At 49.3% G+C, this 12,500-nt stretch overlaps 1 protein-coding gene across 1 annotated transcript in view; it reads right to left on the minus strand.

The window, feature by feature from the left end:
- npr1b (natriuretic peptide receptor 1b) overlaps positions 1 to 12,500 on the minus strand; it is a 49,127-nt gene that overhangs the window by 10,516 nt on the left and 26,111 nt on the right. The window contains 10 exon segments of the mRNA XM_056406013.1: positions 1,930 to 2,085; positions 3,120 to 3,282; positions 3,400 to 3,471; positions 3,540 to 3,644; positions 3,900 to 3,977; positions 4,147 to 4,221; positions 4,307 to 4,424; positions 5,999 to 6,083; positions 6,183 to 6,318; positions 6,745 to 6,839. Coding sequence (XP_056261988.1) covers positions 1,930 to 2,085; positions 3,120 to 3,282; positions 3,400 to 3,471; positions 3,540 to 3,644; positions 3,900 to 3,977; positions 4,147 to 4,221; positions 4,307 to 4,424; positions 5,999 to 6,083; positions 6,183 to 6,318; positions 6,745 to 6,839 — 1,083 coding nt within the window.

Raw genomic sequence — 12,500 nt, forward strand, 5'->3', positions numbered from 1 at the left:
ACTTTAGTCCACAGGGGCCAGAACCAACACTACCACTTTAGTCCACAGGGGCACCAGAACCAACACTACCACTTTAGTCCACAGGGGCACCAGAACCAACACTACCACTTTAGTCCACAGGGGCACAGAACCAACACTACCACTTTAGTCCACAGGGGCACAGAACCAACACTACCACTTTAGTCCACAGGGGCAGCAGAACCAACACTACCACTTTAGTCCACAGGGGCAGCAGAACCAACACTACCACTTTAGTCCACAGGGGCAGCAGAACCAACACTACCACTTTAGTCACAGGGGCAGCAGAACCAACACTACCACTTTAGTCCACAGGGGCAGCAGAACCAACACTACCACTTTAGTCCACAGGGGCACAGAACCAACACTACCACTTTAGTCCACAGGGGCCAGAACCAACACTACCACTTTAGTCCACAGGGGCACCAGAACCAACACTACCACTTTAGTCCACAGGGGAACCAACACTACCACTTTAGTCCACAGGGACCAACACTACCACTTTAGTCCACAGGGGCATCAGAACCAACACTACCACTTTAGTCCACAGGGGCACCAGACCCAACACTACCACTTTAGTCCACAGGGGGCACCAGAACCAACACTACCACTTTATTCCACAGGGGGTAGCAGAACCAACACTACCACTTTAGTCCACAGGGGGCACCAGAACCAACACTACCACTTTAGTCCACAGGGGCACCAGAACCAACACTACCACTTTAGTCCACAGGGGCACCAGAACCAACACTACCACTTTAGTCCACAGGGGCACCAGAACCAACACTACCACTTTAGTCCACAGGGGCACCAGAACCAACACTACCACTTTAGTCCACAGGGGCAGCAGAACCAACACTACCACTTTAGTCCACAGGGGCGCCAGAACCAGCACTACCACTTTAGTCCACAGGGGCAGCAGAACCAACACTACCACTTTAGTCCACAGGGGCAGCAGAACCAACACTACCACTTTAGTCCACAGGGGCAGCAGAACCAACACTACCACTTTAGTCCACAGGGGCAGCAGAACCAACACTACCACTTTAGTCCACAGGGGGCACCAGAACCAACACTACCACTTTAGTCCACAGGGGGCACCAGAACCAACACTACCACTTTAGTCCACAGGGGGCGCCAGAACCAACACTACCACTTTAGTCCACAGGGGGCACCAGAACCAACACTACCACTTTAGTCCACAGGGGGCAGCAGGACCAACACTACCACTTTAGTCCACAGGGGCACCAGAACCAACACTACCACTTTAGTCCACAGGGGGCAGCAGGACCAACACTACCACTTTAGTCCACAGGGGGCAGCAGGACCAACACTGCCACTTTAGTCCACAGGGGGCGCCAGAACCAACACTACCACTTTAGTCCACAGGGGGCACCAGAACCAACACTACCACTTTAGTCCACAGGGGGCAGCAGGACCAACACTACCACTTTAGTCCACAGGGGGCACCAGAACCAACACTACCACTTTAGTCCACAGGGGGCGACAGAACCAACACTACCACTTTAGTCCACAGGGGGCAGCAGGACCAACACTACCACTTTAGTCCACAGGGGGCAGCAGAACCAACACTACCACTTTAGTCCACAGGGGGCAGCATAACCAACACTACCACTTTAGTCCACAGGGGGCAGCAGAACCAACACTACCACTTTAGTCCACAGGGGGCGCCAGAACCAACACTACCACTTTAGTCCACAGGGGGCAGCAGGACCAACACTACCACTTTAGTCCACAGGGGGCACCAGAACCAACACTACCACTTTAGTCCACAGGGGGCGATATAACTAAATAAACATGAAACTTTGAAGAAAACGCTCCGTTCAATGTGGACTTCCTGTTTGTAGACCTCCAGAAGACGGAGTTAGTGTCCATGTGTCCTCGTCCTACCTTTGGGGCTGAGTGGGAACCCCTCCAGGAAAAAGGCTCCTCGGCGAAGCGCCACCTCCTGGAGGACGATGCCGAAGCTGTAGACGTCTCCTTTCTGAGTTCCCGGAGGAGGAGGAGCCTCCATCCGGAGCAGCTCCGGGGCCATCCACAACCTCTCTGCAGGAAGAGACCGTCCACACAACCATAACGTCTGATGTAAGTAAAGACTTATGGGTATAGTAGAGACTTATGGGTATATTAGAGAGATAAAGGTATAGTAGAGACGTAAAGGTATAGTATAGACTTAACGGTATAGTATAGACTTAACGGTATACTAGAGACTTATTGGTATAGTAGAGACATAAAGGTATAGTAGAGACGTAAAGGTATAGTAGAGACTTATGGGTATCGTAGAGACTTGTAGAGAGTTATGGGTATAGTAGAGACTTATGGGTATAGTAGAGAGATAAAGGTATAGTAGAGACTTATGGGTAAAGTAGAGACTTAACGGTATAGTAGAGACTTATGAGTATAGTAGAGACTAATGGGTACAGTCGAAACTTAAAGGTACAGTAGAGACTTAAATGTATAGTAGATACTTATGGGTATAGTAGAGACTTATGAGTATAGTAGAGACTTAAATGTATAGTAGAGACTTATGGGTATAGTAGAGACTTATGGGTATAGTAGAGACTTATGAGTATAGTAGAGACTTAAAGGTATAGTAGAGACGTAAAGGTATAGTAGAGACTTATGGGTAAAGTAGAGACATAAAGGTATAGTAGAGACTTAAAGGTATAGTATAGACTTAAAGGTATGCTAGAGACTTATTGGCATAGTAGAGACTTATGGGTATAGTAGAGACGTAAAGGTATAGTAGAGACTTATGGGTATAGTAGAGACGTAAAGGTATAGTAGAGACTTATGGGTATAGTAGAGAGATAAAGGTATCGTAGAGACTTATGGCTATAGTAGAGACTTATGGGTACAGTAGAGACTTAACGGTATAGTAGAGATGTAAAGGTATAGTAGAGACTTATGGGTACAGTAGAGACATAAAGGTATAGTAGAGACTTATGGGTACAGTAGAGACTTAAAGATACAGTAGGGACTTATGGGTACAGAAGAGACATAAAGGTATAGTAGATACTTATGGGTACAGTAGAGACTTATGGGTATAGTAGAGACTTATGGGTACAGTAGAGACTTACGGGCGTAGTAGGCGTGGGCGTCCTTGCCCGAGTCGGCCTGCGACCGGAAGCTGGACAGACCGTAGTCGGTGATCTTCAGGACGAAACGGTTGTCGACGACGCAGTTGGACGACTTCAGTTTACCGTGAGACAAGATGACGCTGTTGTGGAGGAACAGCATGCCCTGTGGGGGGTACAAGTACTATGTATATAATATATATATATTTATATAATATATATATATTATATATATATATACACATTATATATACTACAGAAAAACCAGAGCAGGAAGAGGAACCTTGACGATGTCGTTGATGAGAGAATATTTAAACATCCAGTCCAGAGTGATGCTGTCGTTCTCCAGAATGTCCTGAACACACAACGTGCACACTGTTAACAGACAGGCAGACAGGTAGACAGGCAGACAGACAGGTGTACCTGCAGACTCCCCCGGGGACAGTACTCTGTGATGATACAGGTGTCTGGAGGGTCGATGCAGGCTCCGATGAACCGGGTCAGATGTTCGTTCTGAACGTCTCTCATCTGGTCACGAGAATAATGTTTCAGTTATGGATGTAAAAAATACTTATATATTTTTATATATATATATATAAATATATATATATGTATAAATATAAATATATATATATGTATATATAATGATATATATATATATAAATATATATACTGTATATATATAAATACATATATAAATGTATATATATATACATATATATGAATATATATATATATGTATATATATAAATATATATATGTGTGTGTGTGTAGGAGACTCACGTGCTTGAGTTCAAACAGGACCTCTCTGTTCAGCTCGATGCGTTTCTTGTTGGTGTATTTAATGGCCACGATGTTTCCCTGAGGAACACAAGAGAGATTAAAACATCCTGGTCCTGGTCCTGGTCCTCAGCTATGAACCCAAACTATAGACCACCCTTTTTTTAATTATTGTTTAATCTTTGGAGAAGGTCTAGGCTCTGGTTCCTGAAGGTCTAGGCTCTGGTTCCTGAAGGTTCCTCTCACTTACCTTGTAGTAACCCGTCTTTGCAAAAACCTGCAGGTTTCCATCTCCGGTCATCAGGGAGCCGTAGTTTGATCCTCTCTGGAGACACACAGAGTGTGTGTGAGTGTGAGTGTGTGTGTGTGTGTGTGTGTGTGTATGTGTGTGTGTGCGTGTGTGTGCTCACCAGGGACAGTGTGATCCTGCTGCCGCTGCGCAGCACTTTGTCCATGTTGCCCATCTGGATGTCGTCCCAGGACATCCTCCAGAGCTGAGCCACCAGCTCCTTCTCCAGCTTCATCTTCCTGCAGAGAGACAGGCAGGTAGAGAGACAGACAGGTTGAGAGACAGGCAGAGAGAAAGGTAGACAGACAGAGAGACAGGTAGAGAGACAGGTAGACAGACAGGTAGAGAGACAGGCAGAGAGACAGGTAGAGAGACAGGTAGAGAGACAGGTAGACAGACAGGTAGAGAGACAGGCAGAGAGACAGGTAGAGAGACAGGTAGAGAGACAGACAGGTTGAGAGACAGGCAGAGAGAAAGGTAGACAGACAGAGAGACAGGTAGAGAGACAGGTAGACAGACAGGTAGAGAGACAGGCAGAGAGACAGGTAGACAGACAGGCAGAGAGACAGGTAGAGAGACAGGTAGAGAGACAGGTAGAGAGACAGGTAGACAGACAGGTAGAGAGACAGGTAGAGAGACAGGCAGAGAGACAGGCAGAGAGACAGGCAGAGAGACAGACAGGTAGAGAGACAGACAGGTAGAGAGACAGGCAGAGAGACAGGTAGAGAGACAGGCAGAGAGACAGGCAGAGAGACAGGTAGAGAGACAGGCAGAGAGACAGGCAGAGAGACAGGTAGAGAGACAGGTAGAGAGACAGGCAGAGAGACAGGTAGAGAGACAGAGAGACAGGTCGACAGACAGGCAGAGAGACAGGTAGAGAGACAGGTAGAGAGACAGGTAGAGAGACAGGCAGAGAGACAGACAGGTAGAGAGACAGACAGGTAGAGAGACAGGCAGAGAGACAGGTAGAGAGACAGACAGGTAGAGAGACAGGCAGAGAGACAGGCAGGTAGAGAGACAGACAGACAGGTAGAGAGACAGGTAGAGAGACAGGTAGAGAGACAGGCAGAGAGACAGGTAGAGAGACAGACAGGTAGAGAGACAGACAGGTAGAGACAGGCAGAGAGACAGGTAGAGAGACAGGTAGAGACAGGCAGAGAGACAGGTAGAGAGACAGGTAGAGAGACAGGTAGAGAGACAGACAGGTAGAGAGACAGGTAGAGAGACAGGTAGAGAGACAGAGAGACAGACAGACAGACAGGCAGAGAGACAGGCAGAGAGACAGGTAGACAGACAGGTAGAGAGACAGACAGGTAGAGAGACAGACAGAGATACAGGCAGAGAGACAGGTAGAGAGACAGGTAGACAGACAGGTAGAGAGACAGGCAGAGAGACAGGTAGAGAGACAGGCAGAGAGACAGGTAGACAGACAGGTAGAGAGACAGGCAGAGAGACAGGTAGAGAGACAGGCAGAGAGACAGGCAGAGAGACAGGTAGAGAGACAGGTAGACAGACAGGTAGAGAGACAGGCAGAGAGACAGGCAGAGAGACAGGTAGAGAGACAGGTAGACAGACAGGTAGAGAGACAGGTAGACAGACAGGTAGAGATACAGGTAGACAGACAGGTAGAGAGACAGGCAGAGAGACAGGCAGAGAGACAGGTAGAGATACAGGTAGAGAGACAGGTAGACAGACAGGTAGAGAGACAGGCAGAGAGACAGGTAGAGAGACAGGCAGAGAGACAGGTTATGATGAAGACATTTGATCAACAGGTAAAAGCAGTGTCTCCTCTGACTGAGCCGCTCGGCCTCACCTGTAGATGAAGACGGTGATGGTGAGGGTCATGGCGAAGATGAAGAAGACCACGATGGAGACCATCTGGTGGATGGTGACGGTCTCTGTGAGGGAGAGAACCCAGGTCACGACCTCTGAGACACACGACGTGTGAGCTCAGAGGTCGTGACCTCTGAGCCCCACGGCGGCGGCGGGGCACTGACTGGCGAGGCAGAGCGCGTGGTCGTTCTTGAAGCCGCACACCGGCACGTCGGGGGGGCGGGACCCGCCCAGCCAATGGGGCGCCGTGCCGGGGACCGGCGTCAGCTGCTCCTCCAAACTGTTGTACACCAACACGATCTGCAAGGACCAGAGGACTAGAGGACCAGAGGACCAGAGGACCAGAGGACTAGAGGACCAGAGGACTAGAGGACCAGAGGACCAGAGGACCAGAGGACCAGAGGACCAGAGGACTAGAGGACTAGAGGACCAGAGGACCAGAGGACTAGAGGACCAGAGGACCAGAGGACTAGAGGACTAGAGGACTAGAGGACTAGAGGACCAGAGGACCAGAGGACCAGAGGACTAGAGGACGAGAGGACTAGAGGACTAGAGGACTTGTGTTCATGTCTTCATGAGTTCATGTGTTCACACAGATCTACCCAGCATGCATTGTGATCAGGACTACGCTAAGCCCCGCCCACTCTCCCTTTACCTCACCTAACATCAGAATCAAAGTCCTTACGGTTCTGGTTCTGGAGGTCACGGTGTCCTCGTCATGCTCACCTGGAAGGAGCTGCTGTTGGTGTCCTTCATGTCCCACAGAGCGAAGTCCGTCTCTCGGTCACCGCTCTCGTCCAGGTGAACGAGTCCTGTGACACCTGGAGGACACGAGAGGACACAAGAGGAGGAGAGGACACAAGAGGACAAGAGAGGACGGGAGAGGACACAAGAGGACAGGAGAGGAGAGGACAAGAGAGGACAGGAGAGGACAGGAGAGGACAGGAGAGGACATGAGAGGACACAAGAGGACATGATAGGACACAAGAGGACAGGAGAGGACATGAGAGGACACGAGAGGACACGAGAGGACACGAGAGGACAAGAGAGGACAAGAGAGCATAGGAGAGGACATGAGAGGACACAAGAGGACAAGAGAGGACATGAGAGGACAAGAGAGGACACAAGAGGACATGAGAGGACACGAGAGGACACGAGAGGACACAAGAGGACAGGAGAGGACAAGAGAGTACACGAGAGGACATGAGAGGACAGGAGAGGACACAAGAGGACACAAGAGGACAGGAAAGGACATGAGAGGACACAAGAGGACATGAGAGGACACAAGAGGACAGGAAAGGACATGAGAGGACACAAGAGGACACGAGAGGACAAGAGAGGACACAAGAGGACAGGAGAGGACATGAGAGGACACAAGAGGACAGGAGAGGACAATAGAGGACAGGAGAGGATAGGAGAGGACACGAGAGGACACAAGAGGACAGGAGAGGACATGAGAGGACAAGAGAGGACACGAGAGGACACAAGAGGACACAAGAGGACACAAGAGGACAGGAGAGGACACAAGAGGACAGGAGAGGACAGGAGAGGACACAAGAGGACAGGAGAGGACATGAGAGGACACAAGAGGACAGGAGAGGACATGATAGGACAGGAGAGGACACAAGAGGACAGGAGAGGACAATAGAGGACACAAGAGGACATGAGAGGACAAGAGAGGACAGGAGAGGACATGAGAGGACACAAGAGGACAGGAGAGGACAGGAGAGGACAATAGAGGACAGGAGAGGACAGGAGAGGACACAAGAGGACAGGAGATGACAATAGAGGACAGGAGATGACATGAGAGGACAGGAGAGGACATGAGAGGACACAAGACAGGAGAGGACACAAGAGGACAAGAGAGGGCAGGAGAGGACATGAGAGGACAGGAGAGGACATGAGAGGACAGGAGAGGACATGAGAGGACAGGAGAGGACATGAGAGGACACAAGAGGACAGGAGAGGACAAGAGAGGACAAGAGAGGACAGGCGAGGACAGGAGAGGACACGAGAGGACAAGAGAGGACACGAGAGGACACGAGAGGACAAGAGAGGACAGGAGAGGACACGAGAGGACAGGAGAGGACACAAGAGGACAAGAGAGGACACGAGAGGACAGGAGAGGACAGGAGAGGACACAAGAGGACACAAGAGGACAGGAGAGGACACAAGAGGACAAGAGAGGACACGAGAGGACAGGAGAGGACACAAGAGGACAGGAGAGGACAAGAGAGGACAGGAGAGGACACGAGAGGACAGGAGAGGACACAAGAGGACAGGAGAGGACAAGAGAGGACACAAGAGGACAGGAGAGGACACGAGAGGACACAAGAGGACAGGAGAGGACACAAGAGGACAAGAGAGGACACAAGAGGACAGGAGAGGACAAGAGAGGACACAAGAGGACAGGAGAGGACAAGAGAGGACACAAGAGGACAGGAGAGGACAGGAGAGGACAAGAGAGGACACAAGAGGACAGGAGAGGACACAAGAGGACACAAGAGGACACAAGAGGACAGGAGATGACAGGAGAGGACAGGAGAGGACAAGAGATGTTACATGTGTGAATGTATGTTCTTACACATGTTAGCGTTTCAATGGCGTTTTATCGCTAGGCAACAGCTCGGGTTCACTTCCTGTCAGCTGACAGTGGAGCAGGAAGTGAACGGGGACGCATGAAGCTCAGAGAATGAGAAATAAAACCATCGTGTTTGAACTGTTTGGTTCTCAGGAGGAGACATTGTGATGTCATGAGGGGGCGGAGCCAGAGAATGAGACGCAGCAGTCAGGGGTTGTGATTTAAAGAGACACACACATACCTACACACATATACACACTGGACTATGGGACGCTGTTATCATTGACCTGTGGATTTCATGTGCTACTGGTAAGTGATGCATGGCTTTCCAGGAATGTGTGTCTGTGCGTGTGAGAGTGTGTGTGTGTGTGTGTGAGAGTGTGTGTGTGAGTGGTGAACAAACAATAGAGGAGTGAAGGTTCATATTTATAAAAACAGGAACAAATAAATCATTCATCTGAACTTCTGCTTCCAGTGAACACAGACAGAAACCAGCTCTCGGAGTGTGGTAACCTGATCTCCTCCGGCCTCCTTCCTGTCTGTCATATCGTGGCAGATGAAATCATATTGCTCCTCCTGCTCATTCACTCCTCCTCCTCCTCCTCCTCCCTCAGCCTCTGGTGTTATTAATCCGACACAGATCCTCTTTATTGGGTTCCAGCCATGATGCATGATGATCGTCACCCATCACAGAGCTGTGAGGAGCCTGTTGCCTGGCAACCAGTGTCACCTCTCACCTGGTTACATGGCAGCAGCTCATCAGGCTGATGAGAACATGAGCATGACACATATGACACTGTTGTTATAGCTGCCATCGTTCTATTGTTCTGTTGTTTACCTTCCTGTTGGCAGCGTAACACAAGAAGCATAGACTTCTATACAACCAGAGGAGCCCCCTGGTGGTCAGGAGAGAGAATGCAACTTTAACACAAGAAGCATAGACTTCTATACAACCAGAGGAGTCGCCCCCTGGTGGTCAGGAGAGAGAATGCAACTTTAACACAAGAAGCATAGACTTCTATACAACCAGAGGAGTCGCCCCCTGGTGGTCAGGAGAGAGAATGCAGCTTTAACACATGAAGCATAGACTTCTATACAACCAGAGGAGTCGCCCCCTGGTGGTCAGGAGAGAGAATGCAGCTTTAACACATGAAGCATAGACTTCTATACAACCAGAGTCTCCCCCTGGTGGTCATGAGAGAGAATGCAGCGTTGGGTTCCCTTTAAAGAACCGTTCTCCGTATAGAACCCTAACCCTGTATAGAACCCATAAATTACATTATCCGCCCTCACAGCTGCTCTGATGGACATGGAGATAGGAGAGGAGACAAGGACTCAGGGCTCGGCTGAAAGGCAGAAGGAGACAGGAGGCTCTGGTTTCACATAATTACATTTCAGGGCTATTTATGGAGGGGTCTCCAACGCCACTTAGCAGGGGCTTCTGACAACGAGACGAGGAGGTAACAAAGAGAGACGAGGACCACAGAAAGGATTCAACTAAAGAAGGAGGTGGAGAGTCATGTGACTCCTGCACCTCCTTCTGCACCTCCTGCTGCAGAGACCGCGGAGCACGCACTCCAACAGACCGATCCAGGAGAACATTCCTGATCCAGGAGAACATTCCTGATCCAGGAGAACATTCCTGATCCAGGAGAACATTCCAGATCCAGGAGAACATTCCTGATCCAGGAGAACATTCCTGATCTAGGAGAATATTCCCCATAGAGGAGAACATTCCTCTGCCTGTAGCCAGCAGTCCTGAGCGTTGGCAGAGCTAACGGAAGGAAGTGGGTTCGTGGGTTCAGGTTTGGAGGCGACAGGAAGTCGGACGTTGAGATAAGGACGTAAACAGGAAGTCACGTGACCACCAGGAGGAGAGTTCTCCATCCTGGTGTTTACTAACCAGTGACCTCTCATCTCTTCTCTGATCAAGCGCTCTGAGTTGGAAACTTAAATATGAAATATTATAAACACCGTGAGATGAAAAACCCTGCGATGCGTTCAGTGACCCTCAGATTTTACAAAACTGGGTCATCAGGAACCCGTTTAGCTCTCGTTAGGCAACCGACACTCAGTCAGCACCTCCCCCCCCCCGCTGACCCCCACGACCCTTCAAAATAAAACACCAACACTCAGTCAGCACCTCCTCCCCGCTGACCCCCACGACCCTTCAAAATAAAACACCGGCGCTCAGACGGCACAAAGAAACCTCCGACGACGGCTCCTCCAGGACCCGGTTCAGGTCAGGGGGCGACGCGAGGCCGGAGACCATGAGCGCTTTGTTTTGTTTTGTCAGTCGGTTCCCAAACAGGAAGTCATTCAATAATCAGCTCACGACTCTCCAGCAGATCGATGAGGTCGAGGCTGAAGGCACGAGAATGCTTCAAGAGGAACTCGACGAGTGACGTGAGGGGTCAAAGGTCACAGCCGCCTGGCAGCGGATGGAGGGAGGAGGCATCGCTCCACCCCTCTGGCCTCCTCCACGGCCTTTATTGTGAAAGAGCTAATGTTATCCGTGAAAGCGATGACATCATCGAGCCGCCGCTCCATGAATCAAGCTGGCGAGCGAGGCGCTCGGTGGGGGTCAGAGGTCGAGCGTTCTTCTGGGGGTGGAGCGCCAATCTTCATCTTTAACGAAACCCAGACGGACGGATGATCCTCCAGATGGAACATCTTAAACATCTCAACGCGGAAACATTAAGCTGGAGAAATACGACCACAGAGAAAACTAAACTTCAACTTCTTCTCGTGGTTACTTCTTTCCTCCTGACTTCTATACAACCAGAGGAGTCTCCCCCTGGTGGCCAGGAGAGAGAATGCAGCTTTAACGCATGAAGCATAGACTTCTATACAACCAGAGGAGTCGCCCCCTGGTGGCCAGGAGAGAGAATGCAGCTTCAACACATGAAGCATAGACTTCTATACGACCAGAGGAGTCACGATATATTTCGAAATACATATATATATATTAGGGCTGTCAATCGATTAAAAAAAATTAACTAATTAATCGCACATTTTGAAATTGCGATTAATTAATCGCGATTAATCGCGCTTAAAAGTTTGTTCCTTCTTTTTAAAGACCAAACTTCACACAGAGCTGTTTTCAAAGAGGCTCCTACATATACAGTGCCAGCGAGGTATTTAATATCGTGGATGATAAATTGTTTCTTCAGTGAAACATCAGATTAGTAAAAAAAAAAAAAGTATATTGAGACCCCATTGGTCCTGTCATCTTTACCACTGAACAGCAGAACCAGTGGCCTTGGTAACTGACTGACATTCACATATGTCACGTTCACCCTCTGGAGGCTGGGGGCATTGTATACATTTTACAAAATAAATTAAATTCACCGTTTAAAGTCTTTTGCATGTGACACACCCCCACGTGTTCTACATCAAACATTCCAGAACAATCTCAGCTCTATTCAATAAGGCTCAGTTGTCCTCGCGCCGTGTTCTCTGGTTCTCTGACTGAGCCTAACCTGTGAGGTGGGAGGTCCTTTGTGATTTACTGAGTGTTCATTGGTTGTTTTTTTCCCGAAATGTTGACAGACAAACGGATTGACCAATCACGGTGAAGGCTTCGTGTGTCGCGTTCTTTCCGCGCCGCGTCACCCGACACGTCGCCCCTCTGTTCCTCTGTGTCTCAGAGGGGGAGACGGGAGGAAGGAGGAGCAGGAGGAAACCCGACTGATTGATCCACGAGTTAAACTCATTTATGATCCTTATTTTCGCGGAGAAATAATTGTTTTAAAAACGGAAACAGTGTCAAACCGTACTGCCGCGGTTTAAAAAAACGCGTTAATTGCGTTAAAATATTTTAGTGCGTTAACGCGGCCAAATTAATCGCATAGATTAACGCGTTAACGCTGACAGCCCTAATATATATATTTATAAATAT

This window comes from Pseudoliparis swirei, chromosome 22 (assembly GCF_029220125.1).
Source record: "Pseudoliparis swirei isolate HS2019 ecotype Mariana Trench chromosome 22, NWPU_hadal_v1, whole genome shotgun sequence".
Classification (NCBI taxonomy): Eukaryota; Metazoa; Chordata; class Actinopteri; order Perciformes; family Liparidae; genus Pseudoliparis; species Pseudoliparis swirei.